General features: G+C 38.1%; 1 protein-coding gene and 1 long non-coding RNA gene across 3 annotated transcripts; one reads left to right on the top strand and one right to left on the bottom strand.

The window, feature by feature from the left end:
• Positions 1-1263: 1263 nt before the first annotated feature.
• Positions 1264-7756, bottom strand: LOC129347791 (uncharacterized). The gene is made up of 2 exons (XR_008600057.1): positions 7619-7756; positions 1264-4604 (listed from the first exon to the last, which is right to left on the bottom strand). It is a non-coding gene; the product is annotated as an uncharacterized LOC129347791 (long non-coding RNA).
• dync1li2 (dynein, cytoplasmic 1, light intermediate chain 2) lies at positions 7643-22376 on the top strand. 2 transcript variants are annotated; one of them, XM_023291041.3, is made up of 13 exons: positions 7643-7782; positions 8566-8639; positions 9126-9242; positions 9358-9588; positions 13085-13245; positions 14563-14656; positions 14829-14964; positions 15203-15314; positions 15443-15502; positions 16138-16182; positions 16295-16412; positions 17771-17899; positions 18909-22376. In XM_023291041.3, exons 1-13 carry the CDS (start codon positions 7697-7699, stop codon positions 19019-19021), a joined length of 1476 nt encoding a protein of 491 aa, XP_023146809.1. In that variant the 5' UTR covers positions 7643-7696; the 3' UTR covers positions 19022-22376. The 2 variants fall into 2 exon arrangements, with proteins under 2 accessions (XP_023146809.1, XP_023120792.1); XM_023265024.3 differs by having other exon boundaries at positions 18914-22376.
• Positions 22377-23284: the final 908 nt, after the last annotated feature.

A 23284-nucleotide genomic window follows, 5' to 3' on the forward strand; every position in this document is an offset into this window, starting at 1 on the left:
CCACTGCAGGATCTACCTATCCATCCATCTATCTATGGTCCATCTACCTCCCTACCTATCTATCCATCCATCCATCCATCCATCCATCTATCCATCCATCCATCCATCCATCCATCTCTCTCACAGGTGTGGGGGTTGATTCACCTGTTCTCAATCACCTTAATCCACGAAGGCCCGGTTCTTCATTCTTCCGCTCTCTGCCAGACCACAGACTTTGAAACCAGAACCTTTCTCCTACAATTAGTCTGGTTTCCCCTTTTTGTTTTCACCTTGGTTTAGTTATCCTTTCTGTGTTGGTTTTAGTTTCATTCGTTAAATAAACTCCTTGTAATCTTTGACCTGTGTCTGCAGATGTCCTGTGACACCAATGATCCCATCTGATATTTAGCATGTTTTCAATTATTGGTCCCATTTCTTAAAAAAAAAAAAAAAAAAAAAAAAAGCCCCCTTAAATCTGATCAGATAAATGAATGTGAAACTACTTTGGGTCTGCTGCAGCTGCCTCCCTCTGATCTTTGTCCTGCCCACAGCACAATCTGATCAGTGAAACACTGAAGGACAACTTCAGCATGTAAAACATAAATAAGCAAAGGCTGCAACTCGTGATTATTTTAATTTTAACTTAACTTTATGTGCTGTTCAAAAACTTTATTTTTTCTGCAAATGTGTAGTGATTCCAAATCTTGGTTATTGATCTCCTTGATTACAAAAAAAATCTGTATCGACCCGGAAAAAAAACAAACATGTCAGGGACCCTATGATGTTAACTGTTTGCCTGAATGTTTTTGTTTAAAATCCTCAGTAATAACCTTTGACTGGTTGCTCTTAACCCTGTAAAACTCACTGCTGCAAAAATACAACATCAGCTTATTTTTTAATTACTATTTTCTATTATATATATCTGAAATAAACCCTAATCTGTGGGTCTGACAGCAGCATGAGGTCAAAGAAGCTGCCATCAGCTGCTGCACTTCTGTCCGTCCAGCAGATGGAGCCATGGAGCTGCAGTCAAGTGAAGAGCAGCACAAGGCAACCACCACTTCCATCCACTGACGCATTCAATTTGACTGACGCTAATGTTTTATTGACTTCCAACCACTAAACCAATATGATCACTGATGCACTGAGCTGAAGAAGTAATGTTACATTTCAAACATAACTGGGGAAATAACCGAAACTTCTTCCTTAGGAAAGGAGAAAGTATAAGAGTATAAAGGCAGTGCAAGAATAAATAAGAAAAAAACGGTGCAAAAATTGCCCATAGCATTATATACAGATGACTTTATTCTTAAAAAAAAAAAAACAACAAACATGTAGAAGACTATATACAGAGGATCAGGTTTCAGGTATAGATAGATCGACAGATGAATCCTTACTGTGAAAATATTTAAAGACATTGAACATTGTGCAATATAAGGTCAGTCAGCAGCCTCAGTTCATGCACCAAGAAAACTTTTATGCATTTTTTAAAAATAAATTTTCTCCATTTACAAGGCAGGGAGATAACCGAAACTTCTTCCTTAATAGTTCCTGTTTAGTTTGTATGCTGTGGTGTCAGGATTACTACACGTGGAAATGAATATCAAATTAAAATCATTTCCATATCTTGACAAGTTGTTGCGATCAAAAAGTAAACTAAAGCTGCAAGCAGCGTTGGACGGGTCCTCGCATCCTTGCTGGTCGGCGAATCCACGCACATCCACCAGGTGGCGCTGCGACCGAGAGTGCATGTCGGCCTATGGATGCGATGAGGGCTGGACTCTGATCACACGTGCAAAATTTCAGGCAGATTGGAGCATATTCAGGCTACTTCTAGAGCTTTTCCTGTCCATCCACCAGGTGGCGCTGCGACCGAGAGTGTATATTGGCCTATGGATGTGATCAGGGTCAGACTCTGATCACACGTAAAATTTCAGGCAGATCGGACCATGTCCAGGCTAGTTATAGAGCATTTCCTTCCAACCACCAGGTGGCGCTGCGACCGAGAGTTTATGTCGGCCTATGGATGTGATCAGGACTGGACTCTGATCACACCTGTAAAGTTTGAGGCAGATTGGAGCATGTTTAGGGCAGTTACACAGCAGTTGATGTTTCATGGCGAAGCATCAAAATTCACGAGGCCGCCATGGCCACGCCCTCAGACTTAAGGTGAGCATTTTGATAACTTTTGATCACCCATGCCTGGACTACATCCTGGCCGAATTTCAGCTCTCTCGGTGTTACCCTATGTGAGTTTATAGCTTTTGAAAATGTACAAAAATGACCCAAAATCGTCAAAACGTATGACATATAATTCAAAATGGCCGACTTCCTGTTGGGTTTTGGGCATGGCTGTTAATTACATTTTGGTGTGTCTTGACGAGTTACATATGCCTACCAAGTTTCATAATTCTAGGTGACACGTACTGGCCGTAGTAAATGTTTGAAATTTTCCAGGTGGCGCTATGGAGCCATTTTGCCAAACACATGTGCAGTTTTCCTAAAATCTGAAATGGGTTGCCGGTCCAGATATGTGTGGCAATTTTGGCGAGCATTTGAGCATTTTTAACCTGTCAAAAAGTACTTTGTTTATTCCGGCAACGATACGTTGCCACGGCAACAGCGTTTTATGAATCGTCAAAATCTTCACACTGTGCCATCGTCAATGTGTGGTCACTCACCTGACCAATTTTCAGAATCATATGACAAAGTATCAGGCAATGGCACGTGCAAATATAATGACAATTTCTTCCTGTTGCCAATAGGTGGCGCTATGAGTATTTCTAAATTTATGAATGTGGATGTGGTCAGAACCGGACTGGTGTCCAAGTTTGGTCCGGATTGGATCATTTCCAGCTGAGATATTAATAATTCAATTTTTATGGCGAGAAATCGAAATTCGCCGCAATGCCACAGACACGCCCCTTGACGACGAGTCACCATTTTCTTTGGGAATCATCATCAATGTGTTCAGGCTTATGTTACCACATTTGAGGTGAATCTGATCAACGTGCTAAGAATAGTACATCAAAGTGTGAAAAATGTCAATTTCCTGCTACCACAAGGTGGCGCTATGACTGTGAATGAATATAACCACATGGATATTGTCAGGGCTGGACATTGATCACACATGTCAAATTTCAGGCAGATTGGACCGTGTACAGCTGAGTTAGACACCACTTCCTGTTTCATGGCGAAGGATCCATTTTTTTGGGAGTCGCCATGGCCACGCCCTTTGAAATGAAATGAACATTTTGATAATTTTTCATCAGGTCGCGTGTTTGCATATATTGGCCAAATTTGACGTCTGTCGGACTTATCCCCGATGAGTTATTAATTTTGAAAAATTTACAGCTAATTCAAGATGGCCGACTTCCTGTTGGTGTTAAGGCGTGGTCATGATTGACTTTTTTGGGTTTCCTGATGTGCTGAATATGCATGCAAAATTTTGTAGCTGTACATGAAACATCGTGCAAGTTGGCCTAATGACCAAATTTTCAATTTTCCAGGGGGCGCTATGGAGCCATTTTGCCACACACATGCGCAACTCCCATAAAATATCAAATTTTTCGCGAGGCCTGATGAGCATGCCACGTTTGATGCATTTTGGGGTATGATAAGGCCGCCAAAAAGGCAATTCAAAAGTCCGGAAAAGAATAATAATAATAATAATAATAATAATAATAATAAATAATTCCTTGCATTCCAATAGGGTCTTCGCACCAGTCGGTGCTCGGACCCTAATTAAATTTCCTTCACTAAGCCAGCCCTCTGGACTTCCAGTAACCTGTGTTCCTATTGGCTGTCCAGGTGGCTGTATTCCTATTGGCTGTCCAGGTGGCTGCTTGGTGTTATCAGGAACACCTGAGCAGCTTGGTGTTATCAGGAACACCTGAGCAGCTCAGTGTCTTCCTGCTTTATTTAGCTGCAGACAAACATTTCCTCTGCTTCTCTTCACCACTGAAGTGGGTTTGGCTCCTTTGCTTTAGTTTGTTCTTTAGGCGTTGGCTTGCAGCTTCCAGCAGTAAAATCGTCTTTAATGTGTTTCTTGGTGTGTTTTAGGGCTTTGTACTGGATAGTTGTCTTGGTAAATGTGGTTCTTTAGCCACAGTTAGCACATGGTGGTAATGTGTGCAGTGATTAGTGGATTTGGTACAGCTAAGTTGTGTCTTTATCTTGGCTGTAGTGAGTCTTTAGAGGTTTTTGGTCAGACACATTCTGTATTCTTGTTTGAGAACCAAGGTTGGTTGTCCAGAAGGTAAGAGTTCCTGTCCTGATTCTCTGTTCTCAGAGGTTCTCTGGTAGGCTGCAGGAGACTTTAGCATTTGGGTTGTGCTAGTTTGGTTTTTGTACGGTTTCATTTGGACGACTATCTTGAGGCCCCTCCATGTGGTTTAGTGAGGTTTTCTGGAACAGTTTTACAAAGCAACCTGCAGCAGAAGAGACTGAGAGTTTTTAGGAAGTTCTGGAGACCAGACTTTAGAGCAGGAGAAACATTTGTCAGCAGTTTGAGCAGGAGAAGGTGAGCTTCAGAGTAGAAATGAGACAGAAACCTTCTTGACCCGTGTGGTGAGGTCCTGTACCAAGAGTTTGAGCAGGTTGTGAAGAATCTGTAGTTCTTTGGTCTGAAAGCACAAGAAGAGTCGACTCATTAAAGGAGAAAACAGGAGATATTGTTGGTTCTTCAGTTGCTCTGCAGTTTCCTTAGACTGAATATCAAGTTTATATTTTAAATGATTTCCCATGTGAGCCCAAGCAGACTTCAATAAACTCCCTCCATCCCCTGGACACAACATATTTTATTACCATGTTAAATGTTATTTATTTATTTTTTTTTTTATGTTTTTGAGTTTTAATCATAGTTTTTTCTCTTTGCTTGTTTAGTTTTGTCATCTGTGTAAAAGGTGCTAAACAAATAAAGTTGAATTGATAAACTGAATAATTGACTAACTCATGATTGTGACAACAGAAGTATTTTCATTGTGATTTAAGGGTTTATTTCATTTTTAAGGTTGGAGTTAAAATTTTGACAGAAAAAGAAGATTAAAGAAATAAACAACATAACAAAAAGCAATTATATCAAACAAAAAAATTAATACAATAAAACTTTTAATAAGTTTTATTGTTAAAAAGATTTAAGAAATTTAAGATGTAATTTTCTAATTAAACATTTAATTTTTTAATTAAATGTTTTCTCTTTTTAAAGTTTTAATAATCTAATTAAATGTTTTGCATTTTTTTTAAATGTTTAATATTTATGTTTAATTTTGTTTTTTAAATGTTTAATTATGGAAAATATTTTATCTGTAATTTTTAATATTTGTATTTTAAAAATTTTGTTTAATTTCATAATGACATGTATTGTATGTTGTTGAATTATCTAATTCAATATTTTGTCCTTTTAATAGAGTTAAACATTAAATACAATTAAATTATATGTACATATACCACCTTTTAATGTTTAATTTTCTTTTTAAATGCTTCATTGTATTTTCTGTTTAATTCCTATTTGAAGTTTTATTGTCTTTATGATGTAATTTTCTAATTAAACATTTAATTTTTTAATTAAATGTTTTGTCTTTTTAAGGGTTTAATAATCTGATTAAATGTTTTGCATTTTTAAAAATGTTTAACATTCTTCTTGTTTGATTGTATTTTTTAAATGTTTAATGATGGAAAATACTTTATCTGTAATTTCTAATATTTGTATATTAAAAATTTTGTTTAATTTCATAATGACATGTATTGTATCGTGTTGAATGATCTCATTCAATATTTTTGTCTGTTTAATAGAGTTAAACATTAAATTACATTAAATTATATTAAACAGACAAAATATTGAATGAGATCATTCAACACGATACAATACATGTCATTATGAAATTAAACAAAATTTTTAATATACAAATATTAGAAATTACAGATAAAGTATTTTCCATCATTAAACATTTAAAAAATACAATCAAACAAGAAGAATGTTAAACATTTTTAAAAATGCAAAACATTTAATCAGATTATTAAACCCTTAAAAAGACCAAACAGGGGTGCCCATATAGCTCAACGGGTTAAGCGGGTGACCCATGTACAGAGGCTGGTCCCCGACGCAGCGGCCCGGGTTCGAGTCCCGCTAGTGACCCTTTGCTGCAAGTCTTCGCCCGATTCTTCTCCCCCGTTTCCTGTCTGTCTCTTACTACACCTATCCAATAAAAGGCCAAAAATGACAAAACATTTAATTAAAAAATTAAATGTTTAATTAGAAAATTATATCTTAAAGACAATAAAAGTTCAAATAGGAATTACACTGAAAATACAATGAAGGATTTAAAAAGAAAATTAAACATTAAAAGGTGGTAAAACATTTAAAAAGAAAAACTAAGATTTAATCGAAACATTAACAGACTGTCTGAAGGTTCAAACTAACAGAGAACTACTCAAGAACTTTTAAGATTTCAGTCCTCAAACTAACAGAGAAGTACTCAGGAACTTAGAAGATATCAGTCCTTGGACTGTCTGGAAGTTCAGTCTAACAGAGAACTACTGTGGGACTTAGAAAATTTCAGCCCTCAGACTGTGTGAAAGCTCAGGTCCTGAGGACTCGGGAGGTCTGGAGGCTTTGGAAAGTCTTGGAACTGAGGGTTCAACCCTCCAGCACAAAGGCTGAAGTCCAACCTCCTGAGAAAAACGATCGAGTCGAGACTCAAGTTAAAAAAAACTCGAAAATGGCAAAAAAATAGATGATAAATGCGCAAAAAAAAAAAAAAAAAGTATCACGCGCAGCTTAGAGGGAACAGTGGTCCCAAAACTGTTGATAAATTATTTCTCAATAAAACCTCATAACCAGTTACATAAGCACACCCTCTTTACTAACCTCTTTACCAATAAACCCCAAGACATACTTTGCCAAAATCCATAATAATCAATAAAATCTTTATTTGCACCATGCCCCATGTGAAAATGACATCAGTCTGTATTTGTAGAGCATCTCATGAATGTAGCAGCACCGTTTAAATGTTTCATAACACAGAATATAAGCAAAGAGTATGTAGGGATACAGACAAACATGGGAAATAAGAAACGTGCTCTTCAATAGTTATTGTCATTATTATTACTAGTAATATTATTTTTGTGTCCACTACAACCCATACAATGATCTAGTGTAGTCAAACAGCAATGTGTGCATGGCGAATCAAATCCAAAACAATCCATGAACCGACCACGTCTTGATTGCACTTCATTTTATTGACCACTAGATGTCCTACTCGAGCACTGTGTGTCATTGAGGCCTCGAGTAATGAACCATGTTTTGAATGAAGTGTCGAAGCTTCAACAAAGCCTCGATCAGCCATCACTACTGATGTCACAGTATTTTGTATCAGCTGTTAAAAAGAGAAAAAAAGTGCAATGACATCACTTATTGGGATGTGGCCAGAAGTGCTGCTTGATGTTGTGACCTCATGTTAGTACCATAAAAACATTACATTTTTAGCTGAATAATCTTTCACATATATTCGAATATAATTATGGAGGATACATTATTTCTTTTCGATGAATATTATAAAATCGGTCAATAATAACATTTTGTACTCTGAGGAACATACTGTGTCGCGGCGCGGCGTGGCGGTAAACGAATGTAACGCACCTTTGGCCAGTTGGATGAAGGCGGTGCTAGTGGTGCCCAAGCAGCAGGGCCTTGCCTTTGTGGTTGTAGAAAGAGAAGATGGCTCCCGTTCTGGAGAAACAGCACCCGGGCGCCGCCGGATCAGGCGACAACAACAACGAAGAGGAAGAAGGACAAAACCTTTGGCAAGTTCTGCTATTCTTTTGACGTCTTCATGCCTGCTGAGGCTCTTCTCGGAAAAGCAGAGCTGCTGTGGTTCTGCTTTGTCACTGCCGGTTGCTGCCTTTCAAACACCGGCCCGGCTAGCAGGAACATTAGCACTTACTGAAGCTGAGCGGTCAGTGTGCTACTTGTGTTAGCAGACGTTAGCTAACGTCAGCTAAATGGGCTGAGTAGCTAACGAATAGAACCACTATTTACGATATGTGACCAGTTTTACTATTAAAATAAATGGTGTTGGACGTGTCAGGTTTCCAAACAGCATTTTATATTATTAGGGACTTTGATGGTTTATGTTAAGATAAGAGCTAAATACTAGTTAGCCCTTTTATGAGGAGTGCAGCAAGCTAACAGGAACGTTAACAAGCTAGCTCACACCTTAACCGACAATTTGAAGTGTGCAGAAAATTAACTCTAGCTTTAGATAACGCATATCTTTAGAGGTTGTACTGTTATGGGGCTTCAACTTGTCAGCTTTCATGAATACAGATATTTAGCTGCTTATTTCTAACGCACCGGTCAGTAGAGTTTGTCATTTCCTGTTTTTTGTGTGTGTTGTCGTGGGCTTCTTACCGGGCTAGCTAAAACTATGCACTAACTGTGACCAGTAAAGTTAAGGTGTGCAACGTTAGCTCACCAGCTGCTGTTTTGATAGCAACGTCTGATCTGCGATGAGAAGCTGTCAGTGTGCCACCTGGCAGTCAGTCTAACTTCCACTTGTTTTTTTTATGTCTTGTTCTTTCTTGTAGGACCTCAATACTGAGTGAAGTTTCAACAAGATCGAGTTCAAAGTTACCATCAGGAAAAAATATCCTGGTATTTGGTGAGTATTGTTTACGCCACCTGTGTGAAAGTCTACTCTTCCACAGTGGATTTGTGGTGGTCAACCCTGAGGGCGAAACTAAACTGAACTCACAAAAGCTATTGATTGCACATCTAAACCAGATTTTTCAAACAGTCTGCACTTCCCACACTTTTGAAGAAAAGACATAATAAACCCCAAAATACAGGGACGTTTTCTTTGGTGTGGGATCATATTTATTTTGATGAGCCTTCCAAAACTGTGAGAAATGCTGCCTTTGACCAGGAAGATTTGTATTAAGACATTGCAGCCCGTTGTGGATTTGAGGTGACAATAGTCATAACTTATAGATTATAATACAAAGGAACATAAAGTGAGAAGTTACTGGTACATTTGTATGTCATTTTAGTTCTTATTTAAAATATCAGTAATCATCTGTAGTTATTAATATCACCATGCCCATTAGAAATAATAAATGTCATACATTACGAATGCAATGCCTTGCAGGTGAGGATGGATCAGGAAAAACAACACTCATGGCCAAACTTCAAGGAGCTGATCACAACAAGAAAGGGAGGGGACTGGAGTATCTGTACTTAAGTGTCCATGATGAGGACAGGGATGGTGAGTTTACCTGTTCTGGTTGTTTAACAGCAATGTCATTTACAAGTTATCAGTACTTTACAACAGTAATTGTATTTCTTGCTTTTAATTAATAATTGTTTTTTTCCCTTTGTAGACCTTACTCGCTGTAATGTATGGATCCTGGATGGGGACCTATACCACAAAGGCCTTCTTAAGTTTGCTGTCACACCTCAGTCGCTACCTGACTGTCTAGCTGTGTTTGTTGTGGATATGTCACGGCCCTGGACCATCATGGAGTCACTGCAGAAATGGGCAAGTGTGCTTCGTGACCATGTGGACAAGCTCAAGATTCCTCCAGAGGATATGAGAGAAATGGAGCAGAAGAGTAAGTAATGATTTATCCAGCTGGGCAATTAAAACCGTGTGGCACCTTTTTAGAAGTCCACTGTGTTGTTAAAATTTATGATTTTATTACACTGTCAAATACTAACCTTAGATCCTGTAGTAGCACCCGTTGCTACTGTCTTCCCTGGTTGCACATTCATAATAGAAAGTGAACATGTAAGTACTAAGACTGAATGTTGAATTAGATTTGATCTGCTTAGTAGTAACTCTTGAGTTCAAATGCTATGAAAGATTGTGACTGGCGTAAATTCAAATATGTCTTTTTTTTGTTAAAGTAAACTTAAAATTGAAATAAGGTGATGATTTATTTCGAATTAGTCATTTTTCTTTATGTCTGATGTGAAATGTTAAAATCTGGGACACAAATGGAAACATGATATGCATACATTTTGTTGAATTAACTAAGGAGCAGGTTAAAAGGCACTCAGCAAAGCTGCCTGGAGCATCATAGGCTGAACGCAGTGGAGGTCTTACATAATACAAGCCAGGCTTCTTGCTGACTGTCCTCTGGGGAAAAGGAGAGATTGGTTGCTGCGTTGTGTGGAAGACGGGCAATGTATAACATTACACATCGCCATGGACGATGCTGGGTCATCAGAGAGGCCCATGATCCTCAGCTGTGTGTTCTGGCTAGAGGCAAGTTGTGCAAATCAATGAGTGTGATGTAGGCAGATGTTGTTCTCTGGTTAATTTTAGAACTGGTCATATCCCACTTATGAACAGTTCTTTTGTCTTTGGAAAGGTGGTTGCTTTTCAGACAACTTAGTTCAGCCTGCAGGGTTTTGCAAAAGGTTCTTCTCTGCTTCCAGTTTGCTTGCTGCTTTTACTCTTAAAAGGCTATAATGACTTTTCACGTATATGTCAAATTGTTAAATAATTGTAGGACAACCTGAAAGCACATGTTTAGAAATGTTCTTGACATATAACATGCCAACACAGTAGCAAGTGTTAACAAGTAGTTTAGTCTGGTGGCAAACATGTGAAAAAGAAAAGGGAAGCTGTTCCTAAAGCGATGACTAAAGCATGCTTAATTTAAGTGAGTATTATGGCTTTAATTGGTTCATATTTTTAATTTTTATTATGAGTATCTAACATTGATTTAAACCATTCAGCAGAAAAGAGAGACTACCTTGTATTCAGTAGATGTTAGCTTGGGCCTTTATTTCCTAGGAAAAAAATTTGCAGTTGCATTGTTTGTACTGGGGTTATTTTGTGAGTCTTCCCTGTTTGTTCAATTTTTAAAGCTTCATTTTAAATCTGTTTGCCAGATTTTTCTAGGGATTCTTCTACTTTCTCTCTGGTGCCAAACATTTTGACCCCACCCATGGACATAGTTAGATTACCAGTTTAGCTGAGACATGTCATCCAGATAAAGCATCTCTCAGCATAGCAGTTGTGATGTCAGTAGAAGATTGGTGAGACCTAGTCAGTTTATGTATTTATGGATATGAATGTTTGAGTGAGAAAGACAGGGTGACGGACTGGAAGTGTGTGTTAGTGGCTTTTGTCCAGGGAGTCTTGCAGACGTCTTGCATCATAGTTCCCTCCCCTCCAGCATCAGCGTCAGGGAGAGGAAGGGACGCAAACTCAGTGGGTCTGAATTCAGTGAGTGGGCCGGACATTCTGACTCCTGCTGTGTAACTGAAGTAGGTTGGCTGCTGGAGTCGTCTCAAGTCAAATTACAGGATCAGCCTACCGCTCCTCAGCTGCATGTTGAAATGAGAAATATTTCACTTGGTGGTTTCTGTGGTAGTGATGAGACAGAGATTGTTTTTAACTACACTTTTTGAGAATGGTGTGCAGGAAAACTTCTTCACTGTTTTTGTTTTTAACCAGTGTTGCTAACTAGTTAACAGTTAAAGAATTGTGTAAAATTTGAGTTTGGCTTAAAATACCAAGTAAGACTAGTTTTGCTTATTTGACATTTGTTGGCTAGAAAAGACACTTGTATTCGTACTTTCATGCTGAGAAGTCCCTAATTGTGAGCATTAAAGCACTTTGACCTCACCTTTGTTTGTGGAACAGATAAGTAGGTCTTCGAGGGGCAAAGTCTGTCTGTCTTTGTCTCTTTCATTTTTATTTTAAAGTGACAGTCCAGGCACTGTCACTCTTTATTCTGTGAAATACTCACCATCTGTTGGTTTAAAAGCATGGCAAAAACACACATATTGAAGTATTCATACAAGCTGCACACACCATGATCACAGTCCACTGCTTCCTCAGATGCTGTTGTAGTGGGGACATGGTATTTTGAGAAGATTGCACCAAGATTCCACCGATAGTTGCTCCTATTTTTTTGATGTGTTATGTTTCCTCTGATCTTTCAAGAGACACATGTATTCTGTCTAAAGTATTGTCTGTGATCAATGCCAGTTCGGTCTGGTTTTTTGTGTTATTGTTCAGCAATGTACTAATTTTATGCCGTGTTTAGGTCAAGCATACACTTTGTGTAGCTTCAAGCCAATGAGCCAGAAAGGATTAGATGGAGGTCTGACTGATTTTATGGGCCATTTGTTCTGTTTTTTTTTTTGTTTGTTTGTTTTTTTATCCAATTAGGTTTTGGTAAAGAAAAGACCAGTTTCTCATGAATTTTCCTCTGAGATGGTGTTAAATATACATGTAGTTACTGTCCTTGTGCTTTAGTGTACACACTTCAGCCTGTTTGCTCATATGCACTGGATTTGTGTAATCCTGTATCCCAAGAAGGGTTCTCTCTTAGATTCCTTACATCACCAGTTCTTGTCCCATGTACAAAATCCCATGTCTGAAACTAAAGGAGCAGACTCACAACAGCAAGTCAATCTGGCTTTGTGGGCTGTCTCCAACTGTATTTTCAAATCTCCTGAGGAAGTAGGCCAAAGCTTCCTGCATATTCCTCACACTGCAGCTTTGTAAATGCCTGGACAGCTGGGTCAGCGCAACAGGAAAGTGAAAGATGCCATTTATTTATCTTTACCTATTTTTCACAATTTTTCATGTAGAGAAATGTAACATACTTATCTTGTTCTCGCAATTACACAATGATATACACACATTGGAATGACTTGTTGTATGCACATGTATGACGGTGGGCAGAAGCTGTCATTTTATTATGCCCGTTAAGTGACATTCATTTGTGCTAACCCTATTATCCAGTCTCAGGGACATAGTTTGAGTCTGTGCAGAACATTTACAACTGCTCTATAAAACCAGGTACACAGCTCTGTACCATAGCAGAAGCTAGAAATGGTTTAAGACATTAACCAAAGGTACCACCAAAGATTATGTGCACCTCAAAAATTTCATGTGGAATCTGCCGAGAGACTAAACACAGACCCTAAGAACTTTCATTGGTGCAACAATAGCTTGGGGAAAAAAAAGGTGAATAATCCTGTGACCATGGGGACTAAGACCAAGCATGATTATTAACCAGAGAAGACAAAGGGTGTGGCAGAGCTGTAGGTATACTAATCCTTGCTTATTTGTCTTTCTCTTAGTGGTCAAAGCTTTCCAGGAGTACACAGAACCAGAGGATGCCACCCCATCCTCCCCACGACGGGCCCCAACAGCAGGGGAAGACGAGGCCATTGTGCTACCACTTGGGGACAACACACTCACACACAACCTGGGCATTCCAGTGCTAATAGTTTGCACAAAGGTAAGTGATTCCTACAGTCCAAAAATTTGTATTCATTATATTTGAAGTCATAACGTCTATGTAGAGACAACTAGCGTTTTGGTGTTGATATGAGAGGTTTCTAGTGTTGCTTTAAGTCTTGTGCTTGCATCTAAGGTGGGACAGTTGCCAGGTTCTGTGACCTAATAGTATTATGCTGTTGCCCAAAGAGTGAAAAAAAAAAATCACAATAAAATAGAATGAAATACTCCATGATGACTATAAACTACAACAATGTTGTTCCTTTTGCTTCAGAATAGAACAACCTCTGCTAATTGATAAAAAGTAATGTTTTTTTGGTTGCATGTCCAGGCAGCCTTTTATTTATTTATAAAAAAAATAACTACTTATTATACCATTTATTTTGAACCGAATCATTATTTTGTGCACCCACGAGTTAATGTCTGAGTATCTTGCTTCTTCATGGCTGTTTTTCAGAACATCTTTGTTTTTAGGCAATTGTAGTCTTAGTATATAGATTTTCTAAATTTGCTTTTGCAGTCACAGCCCTTCTCGCCAGTCGATAAGTACCTCTCTCTACTGTGGCTTGAGTTGTCTGACGTAAATGGGCAAACAAAGCCTTCTTCAACATCGTGACAACCACCCTTACTGCTGATTTCATCTGATGGGTTCTTGAATTGCCACTATGGCAAGCATATTTGGGCTCAGATCTTATATAGAGTCTATCCAATGTCCACCCATGCCTTTGTGTTACCTTTTGTGAATGCTTTCACTTTTATGATGTGCTTAGTGAGGCAGTATTTTCTAATAAACAGCTGCTGTTGTGCTTGCTTGTTAACCTCCAGGCCAAGAACAGTGCTAAAAATCACAGTGTAGTCATCAGCAGAGCTTCATGTGCTAGCTGTGACTAACAAATGGTGAATGTTTTATTGTCGATACTTCTATCGAGCCGTTGTTAGAAGCTGCTCAGCTTGGCAGCAAAGAGCTCTGTATGATATTATTATTTGCCTTTTATGCCTTAAAAATTACATTTCTGTCGCCCATGCCTACCCACCAAAGCATCCATCCTCCTTCCTGCCCACAAGGAAAGACGCAGCAGACAACATATGAAAATCTCTGGTCAGAAACAATAAGTAAACAATTAGTTTAAGTTTTTGTGATGCTGATATCTTGCTTATGAGATTTGTGTTTTACTGGGTGTGGAAAAAACATCTGTACTTGGAATATAAAAGTCCTTAGAGGCAGTGTATTGATGTCCATTGCACCTGCGTTTCTCCTGGACAGTGTGGACATTAAATTTCCCATGCCATTAAAATCTTTTAATTGTTCTTTCTTCAGTGTGATGCAGTCAGCGTACTAGAGAAGGAGCATGACTACAGAGAGGAGCACTTCGATTTCATCCAGTCCTACATCAGGCGATTTTGCTTACAGTGTATCCTTTTAATGCGTAATGATTTGTAATGGTATCATAAAGGTCATTATACTGACAACAAGGACTGTTGAAATAGAAATGGGCCATACTTCAGTTTTTATGCTGCCCTTTTATTCTCTTCTACCAAATATCAAATTACTCTAGCAGTTGTTGCCTTAACTGAATTGAACAGATGGAGCTGGCCTGATCTATACATCAGTCAAAGAAGAGAAAAACCTGGATCTGCTTTACAAATATATAGTACATAAGATGTATGACTTTCAGTTCGTCACACCTGCCTTAGTGGTGGAGAAGGATGCAGTGTTCATGTAAGTACAATTACAGATGATGTTTTTTACTTTATTGTGGTTTCACGTCTGTCACAAAAAGTAATGTCACAAAGACAACATTTGGGTCCTGTTTCTGCCAGTTTGTACTGCCATCTTTCTTTCAGATGTTGTGACAACCAACAAAGCATTTTTTATTGCAAAGAAATAGGAAAGGTGGATCTACAACAGAATGCAATTGCATCTGCTGCAACTGATCAGTGTTTTCCTTCCTTTTTAGTCCGTCTGGATGGGATAATGAAAAGAAAATAGGGATTTTGCATGAAAACTTCACAACAGTTAGACCAGAAGATCCATTTGAAGATTTTATCACAAAGCCTCCAGTGCGAAAGGTATGGCAATGCAAATACCAACAAAATGTAAACTTGAAGGTTGACATCATGCAGCTTATTTGCAATGATATCCCACATTCTATTCTTTTTTTGATGTCTTTCCATTTATCATTTGCTTTTCTTCACAGCTGGTACATGACAAAGAAATAAGTGCAGAGGATGAACAGGTATTCCTGATGAAGCAACAGGTATGTGTTGGCCTGTTATTTAAAAAATAAAATAATGTTGATTTTGGATTTTGAAAATAATGTCATGCCCTCATCAGGCTGTATAGAATGATAAAGTTGTAAGGAGTGAATTTTTCATCTGCATAAGAAAGAAGTCTCAAAAATATTACAAAAAGATTTGGCTAAATAACTGTCAGCTCTTAAGCCAAGTGTTACAGTAGTCTTAACATTTTTGTATTGATCCTGAACTTCCACTTTCACTGTTAGAGCAAATTTATACACTGCATGCATGTGCTGGTGGATATGTGAAACTGCCACATTTGAAATTACATTAGACTTACTTCCCATTTTTGGACAAATAAACAGGTGAGGCAATCTAAAAAACACTGAACTGTAACTTCAGCTTTGCAAATTACAGGATTTTCCAGTGTGTCATGTTTCTTTCTATCAAGTTTCCTGTACTTCATCTGCACTGGCTGCCTTTTTCCCGCTGTATCTTGCTTACACTGTGCAGGTTTTCAGAATAAGATTAATGGTTAAAAAAAAAAAAAAAAAAAAAAAAAAAAAAAAACGATGTGTGTTGGATTTATGTTGTGCTGGATGTTTCATAAACCCCATCTAGATATTCACTGTGGAACTTTTTTTTTTCTTTACAGTCTTTGTTAGCAAAGCAGCCAGCCACACCAACAAGAGGAGCAACAGTAAGTGTCTTAAGGTCCCTAAAACATGGAATTCTAGTAATGGGTGGATTTATTCAATTAATTTTGCACTTTATTTTATTTGACCACAATCCTCCCTGTTTCTGTGTTTCAGGAGTCTCCAGGACGAACAACCTCAGGGTCTCCCAGGCCTTCGGGTCGAACCATCCAACCAACCGTAACCAGCGGCTCACCAATGGCTGCAGTCAAAAAGCCTGACCCCAGTATGAAAGGTAAGGGAATTTGTTTTCCTACCTGATTACTGAGAATATTTTTTCCACTCCAGTGCATACTAGTTTGTCAGGTTTATCCCAGGGACTTTTATAGTGAATTCAGCATTCACTTTCAAACACTGAAATAAGTGTTTGGACCTCCCAAAACAGTTTTTGTTGCTGTCCTTTCCACTAACCTTTTTTCTTTTGGTTGTAATGTGAACTCTCTTTTCTGTAAATGGTGCATTACTGCCCCCAAAAGGTGACACTAGATGAAGCATAAGTATTTACTCAGTAACAAACTCTCTCAACCCCAAAAAGTTTCTACACCTCCTAGGAAACAGCACAGCCATTTCCAGAAGTAGAGAGAACCTACAAAAGTCTTCTGTGTCATATATCAGAGTAACAATGCCATATATCATGATAAAAGAATAAAACAAGGGTGAATTTGTGTGATTATTTATTGGAAAAAAAATTGAAAAAACCTGCAATCAGCATTTTCTCAAGTGTCCACTAGTGTTCTCATCATACTTGTCTCCTGTCTGCTCTCAGCTCAGATTTGGTTGATTCTACCAACAGAACCAGAAATCATATAAGTTTAACAACCTTCAGAAAGTTCCACATCCAACAATTCTTGGTATTATTCTGTTTTCTAGCTATGACAAGGGCTGTTTTATTTTTATTTTTAATAATGCCTTTCAAACCCGCCAATGGGTTTTGGGTTCACAGGTTTAGGTACAATCACTAGCTAGTGCATTCTAACTTTTTCAAAAAACAATCTTTAACTCAATTTTATTAGAATGAAAAATTTAATAAACTCTAGTAATTCCCATCCTCTGTGGTATTTCATTGTGGAGTTCCTAATGGAGTTAAAATGTAATAGTCTATTAGATTTGTATAGCTTTTTTTCTTTGTGAAAGAAAATTAGATTTCTTTGTGTTTATAGTAGCCTATCAAAGTTTTTCTTTTTCCTGGAAAAGAAAAGAATATTGTGGAGTATTTCTTTATTCAAGTTAGAGCTCTAATTATAGAGGCCATCTACTCGTGCTTGACAAGAACCCCAAGAGTTAGAGAGCTTTTTTTTAACTTAATAAGATGAACACATGACCTTATTTTGAAAAAAAAAAAAGATTAAACAAGGCCAGAATGGTATATGTATCATGTAACAGACGTTTTGCAGACATAAACAGAAGATTAATTATCAGCCCGGTTCCTCAGTAGTCTTATTTTGAGAAGGTAACTAGCAAGTTGTAAAGTAAATAAGTGTGGTGACTGATGAGTATTATCAAATATGAATATGTACAACCCTTTTAAACAACTTTTTGTCTGTCAGTTTTATTTCACAATTTTTTACATTTATTTTGGTGTTTCACCTACAGCAGGGGCTGCCAATGAGGGAGTGCTGGCTAACTTCTTCAACAGTCTGTTGAGTAAAAAGACTGGAGCCCCAGGGAGCCCAGGAAGTGGTGCAGTTGGAGCTGGAGTGCAAGGGTCTGCCAAGAAAACAGGTACAACTTCTTATTCCAATGCTCACACAGCCTCCATTTTTAAAACCTTCTTCTTGCAGGTTAGCGGTTGTCCTTTTATCTAAACATGTTTGTTATCACAATATTGATATTCTTTGTGTATAATGCCTTTTTTGAAAAATTACATAAAGACAGGAATGTCTTAGTTATACCTGCAAATATACTTCAAGAAATCAGCTGACACAATACAGTGATTTATGACAACAGCCAGTTAGAGTAATACTTATAGATTATTGTTCACCATAGCATCTTGTACACTTAGATCTGTCAGAGCATGGAGTGTGTGCACTCTGAAGATAAAATGAGTTAGGAACAGGGACTTCTGTTGTTAGAGGCTGTGGACCATTTTGCTGTCTGGAGTTTTATCTCTACAGCCTGAATGAGAAGGTTAAAGCAGGAGAAAAAGCAAAGTTGTCTTCTTTGACTGACCTTCTGACAGCTGAGGAAGCTTGTGACAGGCCTGTATGCACCAAACCACCCATCATGAAACTAATGTCTCACACTGTGTCATATCACACTGATTTATTGCCCAACTAATGACTTTTTTTTTTTTTTTTTTTAACTTTAGTAACCTGAAAGTGTTGTGCATGTCAACAGTTACTTTCACCTTCAGCACGTTTTGTACCTGCTTTGTTATATTAGCTCGATATAACAAAGTCAAATAATGTACCCAGTGAAACATTCAAGAAAACACTGCATAACTCTGCTGTCTGCCGGAGACCACTAACGCACTTTTTGTTCCAGCACTGAGCAGCGTTAACATCTGAGACCCAGTTAAAGGATAATGCATGAGTACATGCTCCCTTTGTCTGATGATTAGTTTTGCATGTGTGTTAACTGTGGCAGCAATCCGCCAATCACCAGCATGGGAACTCATCGCCATCCAACCCCCATCCATCTGCTTGCTGGACGTAGAAAACTGTAATTTATGAGCACACGCAGAAGCTACAGGAGATTACTTTTGGGCTTTGTCTCCTGTCTTTTTTCCAAGGGCAGAAGCCGGGTTTGACTGATGTCCAGGCTGAGTTGGACAGGATGACTCGCAAACAAGACTCCATGGTTTCAGCTAACAACATACCACCGCCGACAGAGAACGAAGCGTGAAGGCAACAAAAACAGCTGCATCGTCCACTGCGTTAATACTCTGGAAAAATATATGTACATGTGAGCATAAAAAAAAATTTGACCAAATTCCCAGCGCTTATATCAGTCAGCACACACAGTGGTTTCACCAAATGAGTTTCAGATGCTATCAGATGTTTTGGTGAGATGGGAAGAGAGCGATTGCAGGGATGGAGGTGTTAATGAGATGGCAAGTGCTGAAGGCTTGGCTTTGTTTCTGTCCTCTCTTCCACTGTAAATGTTATTTTGTGAGGGATGTCAGTTTACGGAAATGTGTGCACACTCCCCGGCAGCCAGCCTAATGTGCTGGGCTGCGGGCCCCCCAGTCTCTGGGGTAGAACACTCTCCTCGTGGATTTAAAGAGTGCTTATATACTGTCCTGTGGCCTCCGGTTCAGCTTATCTCATGGAAGGAATTTGGTTGTGATTGGAAAGGTATTTAAACATTAAATATAATCATTGAGAAAAGTAATTAAAATACTTGCAAACATATGTAGTATGTAAAAAAAAAAAAATGTTGGATATAAGACTGATGTATTTATACAAAGTTCCTCCTTTTTATTTTATTTTGTGCACCATTTGTTGGTTTAAGGAAATGTTCATCTGTATCATGTAACATGTTAAAATGCCACTGACATCATGACACTAATATGACATGTCCAGATAGCTGATAGCATATCATATCATTCGCCCTAGTCATCTCGAAGGATTCTGTAAATATACGTGCAAAAAAGAATTTCAGGTTAACTTGATTTTGTACAAAATGCATTTCTGTCCAAATTCTGAAGATAGCTTCTTTGACTTAATGAGACTGGTTGGGATTTGACAGGCTTAGAGGTTGCAACAGAATCGCTTCTTTAGCTACAGGTGTGTATATTTGGGGGAGGGGTTTGGGGCAGCATCTTTCCTACTATAACTCCTAAGTGCCTCGCACAGTTAGCTGTTTGTGTCATAGTAGAGGTGCTTGTCTGCGCAAAAGGAAATGCACTGTAGCACCATCAGTTAAAAGGTTTTTTGTCCATTTCTTGTCATCCAAATAATTTATTTTGTTTTACATTTTTGTTAATGTACAACAAGCCTGTGGTCTCTGTTATTTTTTCAGAAATACGATTTCTGTGGCCTAGTTAGTGCGATTGAATGCCTTCATACAAACTGTAAAGGCTGCTGATCTTAAGAAGAAACCACATGATGGAACTTTTGAGTTCCCCAGACTTATTGTGGTTGAAACCACTGGTTTGCAGCCAAAACACACACAATTACTTGCTGTGGTTTTAACAAAATCAGATATTGTATCCTTCAGTGTTTGACAGAATTGTCCTACTTTTGGTTTCACGTGTTTTATTCAAACTGTACTTCGCACGTCAGTTGAAACATTCCCAGTTTCTATATGAAGTAGCTGTAGAAACACATCCCTGTAGGAAAGCTGTTTGTCCAGTCCGGTCTTCTTTTTATTTATTTTTATTTTTTTTCCCCGTCTTGTCCTTTTTAGTGCCCATTTAAAATGACAACCTTTGCCTTCAATGTACAGCTAACAGTTTGTCACACTAGGCACCCTGCCTTCACAGGAATGCTCCTAATTAATTTGTGTCCTTAAGGGGTTGCTTAATTGTCTTATGTCATTTCTATTATATTGTAACTGAAGCAATTATACTGTACCATATCAAATAACCTGTAATAATATTTATGGTTTCATGACACCATAATCAAAATTAATTAAGTGTACATTGTTAAGTCTGTATGCAAGGCCCTGCTTAATCCTATCGACGGTGTACTTCAGTAGCTTTTACAGAACTAATGGCAAGTGTGAGGAGAGCAGCTATTTGCTATTCAAATAATAGCAAAAACAATGAAAACTGGAGTGAATTGGAATACAGAACCAAAGATGTGTATTAGTTGCTATTTTCTGGATTTGTAGTTGATAGTCATCCTTAAGATTAACCAGTGGCCATGTTTGTCCCACTCTTGCATGGAGCCTTTGCATTCCAAACATCAGACCTGCCTATAAAGTGTTTATTAAAACAAAACATCCTGTAAAATGGTAGAAATGGCTTACTTTACTCACACATGCCTGGACTGTAAGCAAACAGTGGAAAAAAACAAAGCATAATTTGGTTGCAGTCCTCTAAACTGGTCTACAAAAACATTGCAAATAAGGTTTAATGTCATTTTTTTAAAGCTTTGCTCTGTAAGGGATTAACAACAAGACCATATTGGTGTACAGTCCGCTTTATGCATTGTCAAAGTGATGCTACACAGCTATTTTAGACTTTTTTTGATTACAGTGAAGCTCTTTTTATTTTTTTCTTATTTTTCGTGACTGGGTGGAATGTGCACCTGAGGGTCTGAAGCACAATTTGACAACAGCCAGGAGCAACACCATCACAGGTTGAAATAAGCACTTTTCCTTGAACTTATATTAGTTCCCTTTTTGCTACAGTGAAAGCTACAGAATGCATTTTTTTTCTTGCCTTGCCTTTTTAGAGCATTTAGTGATGAACCAAGAAGTTAACATACACAGAAAAACTGCAATATTTATCTGCATTTGCTGCTGAAGTTGTGGAAGGTGCCCCTGATGGTTAACTATGGATTGACCCCTTTCTACATTTAATATCAATCCTGTAGTTAGAATTGTAATTACACCTTTTACATGGATGTTTTTGGGACATCTTGAAGTAGATAAACCAAATAAATGTCCATTCATTTTCAAGTTTGTCCTTTTGCTCATGAATTGACCTTGTTTGCGTTTACATCCCACTTTAAGCGTGTTTTTTGTCTTTGTTGTCAAAACTGGTTTTAGTCATTTAAAGTTTATTTTCAAACGAGTTTTGAAATGTCGCTGTAACCTGACTGACTGCCCTGATTTCTTGTTGATAGGCCACACTTGTTAAATTTGGCATTTAGCTGAGTGGAATGAAGTGCTTTCATGGTGCTTGGTTGGAAGTTCCACTCACTCTTTGTAAAGATTGGATGTTGCTCCCAAGATTGAATAATGAACTGTTGTAACTTTTATACTCAGATGTCAGTTGAAAACAACTGCCTCCTCATCTTCTAACTGAATTGCCTTCGACCACTATTGACAGTCTGCATCTATATGAGACTATGAGCTTCTGCTTCCAGTCCTCACGCAGTCAGGATATCAAGAACATTGTAAGCACATGGCGGGCTGCATTTTTTTTTTGTGTGTGCGCGCGTCCTGGATTAATTCAGAAGTTTGATTGTATGTCTTTAATACAATTCTGTAGCCTCTAAGCTGCCATGTGGATTCTAGCTTCTTACGCCGACAAAGATAAGGAAAATGTTTATCAGACCCCTGGCTTCAATAAAACCAAGAATCCAAACTTTTGTGACTGTTTGTGTCTTGACAATATTAGATTTTCTTACAAGAATGTAACATTTTACAGGTTTAAATTACAAATAGAACAACGATACATGACTGATTGCACTCGGCCATCACTACAGCTTGAAATTGACTTTCATAATGTAACACATTTCTCCATGAGAAGAGCATTAGCTGTGTAGTTTTATTGTTTCAGCAAATGCCCCCTTAAATTTGAACTTTTTCAGCTGATCTTTCTTTTTAACTGAGCCATTCTTGTGTAATTGCCTCAATTGTGTCGTCAACATATTTACTGCCTCCATCTATCCTCCAGAGTCTCTCAAACCCCTCTGCATTTTATTGGCCCAGCTGAGCCATTGTAAGGAGAGACTCTGCACATTTAAGTCTCTGTAGACGCCCTGCATTTACAGCTTTAAGAACTAGAAAAATCCTTAAAATCCATCTGAGTCAGAAGCAGAGCCCTACACCACATCAGTAGCTGTTTGGGTGCATTATTCAGGCATTAGATGCAGCATCTTTTAGACATCTGTAGTCACCAAGGCAACCTTTAATGCCACTAAATACCGTAAGAGGGCAGTGAGGTACAAGGAAGGACAGTTTATTCTACTGAAAGAAAACAGGCCTATCCCTGGATTCTTGAAGTTTAGTTACTGACACCTGATAATATGACTATAACTGATGTTTGCTTGCTTTCTAAGCTTTACAGTATTTTGTTTTAAGACCTTAGTACAGAGGCACTTTCCACTATATTCAGAAAAATAGTAAAACATTATTTTATTTCCAATGATTGTGCATTTGGTGGTTTGCTTTAGAGTGATAACAGACTTTAAGATCATTGTAGTGATATGCAACTGAACAGCATCAAGGCCTTGGACTAAAACAGCATAAATTCCATAAAAAGAATAGCTG

The sequence above is a fragment of the Amphiprion ocellaris genome, chromosome 1, assembly GCF_022539595.1.
Source record: "Amphiprion ocellaris isolate individual 3 ecotype Okinawa chromosome 1, ASM2253959v1, whole genome shotgun sequence".
Taxonomy (NCBI): domain Eukaryota; kingdom Metazoa; phylum Chordata; class Actinopteri; family Pomacentridae; genus Amphiprion; species Amphiprion ocellaris.

Excerpts from the sequence above, each read along its gene's own strand:
- dync1li2 (XM_023291041.3), top strand. The coding sequence starts at position 7,697 with ATGGCTCCCGTTCTGGAGAAACAGCACCCGGGCGCCGCCGGATCAGGC. Across the intron at positions 14,657-14,828 it reads CAGGCGATTTTGCTTACAGT|ATGGAGCTGGCCTGATCTAT; the intron begins GTATCCTTTTAA and ends TGAATTGAACAG. Across the intron at positions 16,413-17,770 it reads GCCTGACCCCAGTATGAAAG|CAGGGGCTGCCAATGAGGGA; the intron begins GTAAGGGAATTT and ends TTTCACCTACAG.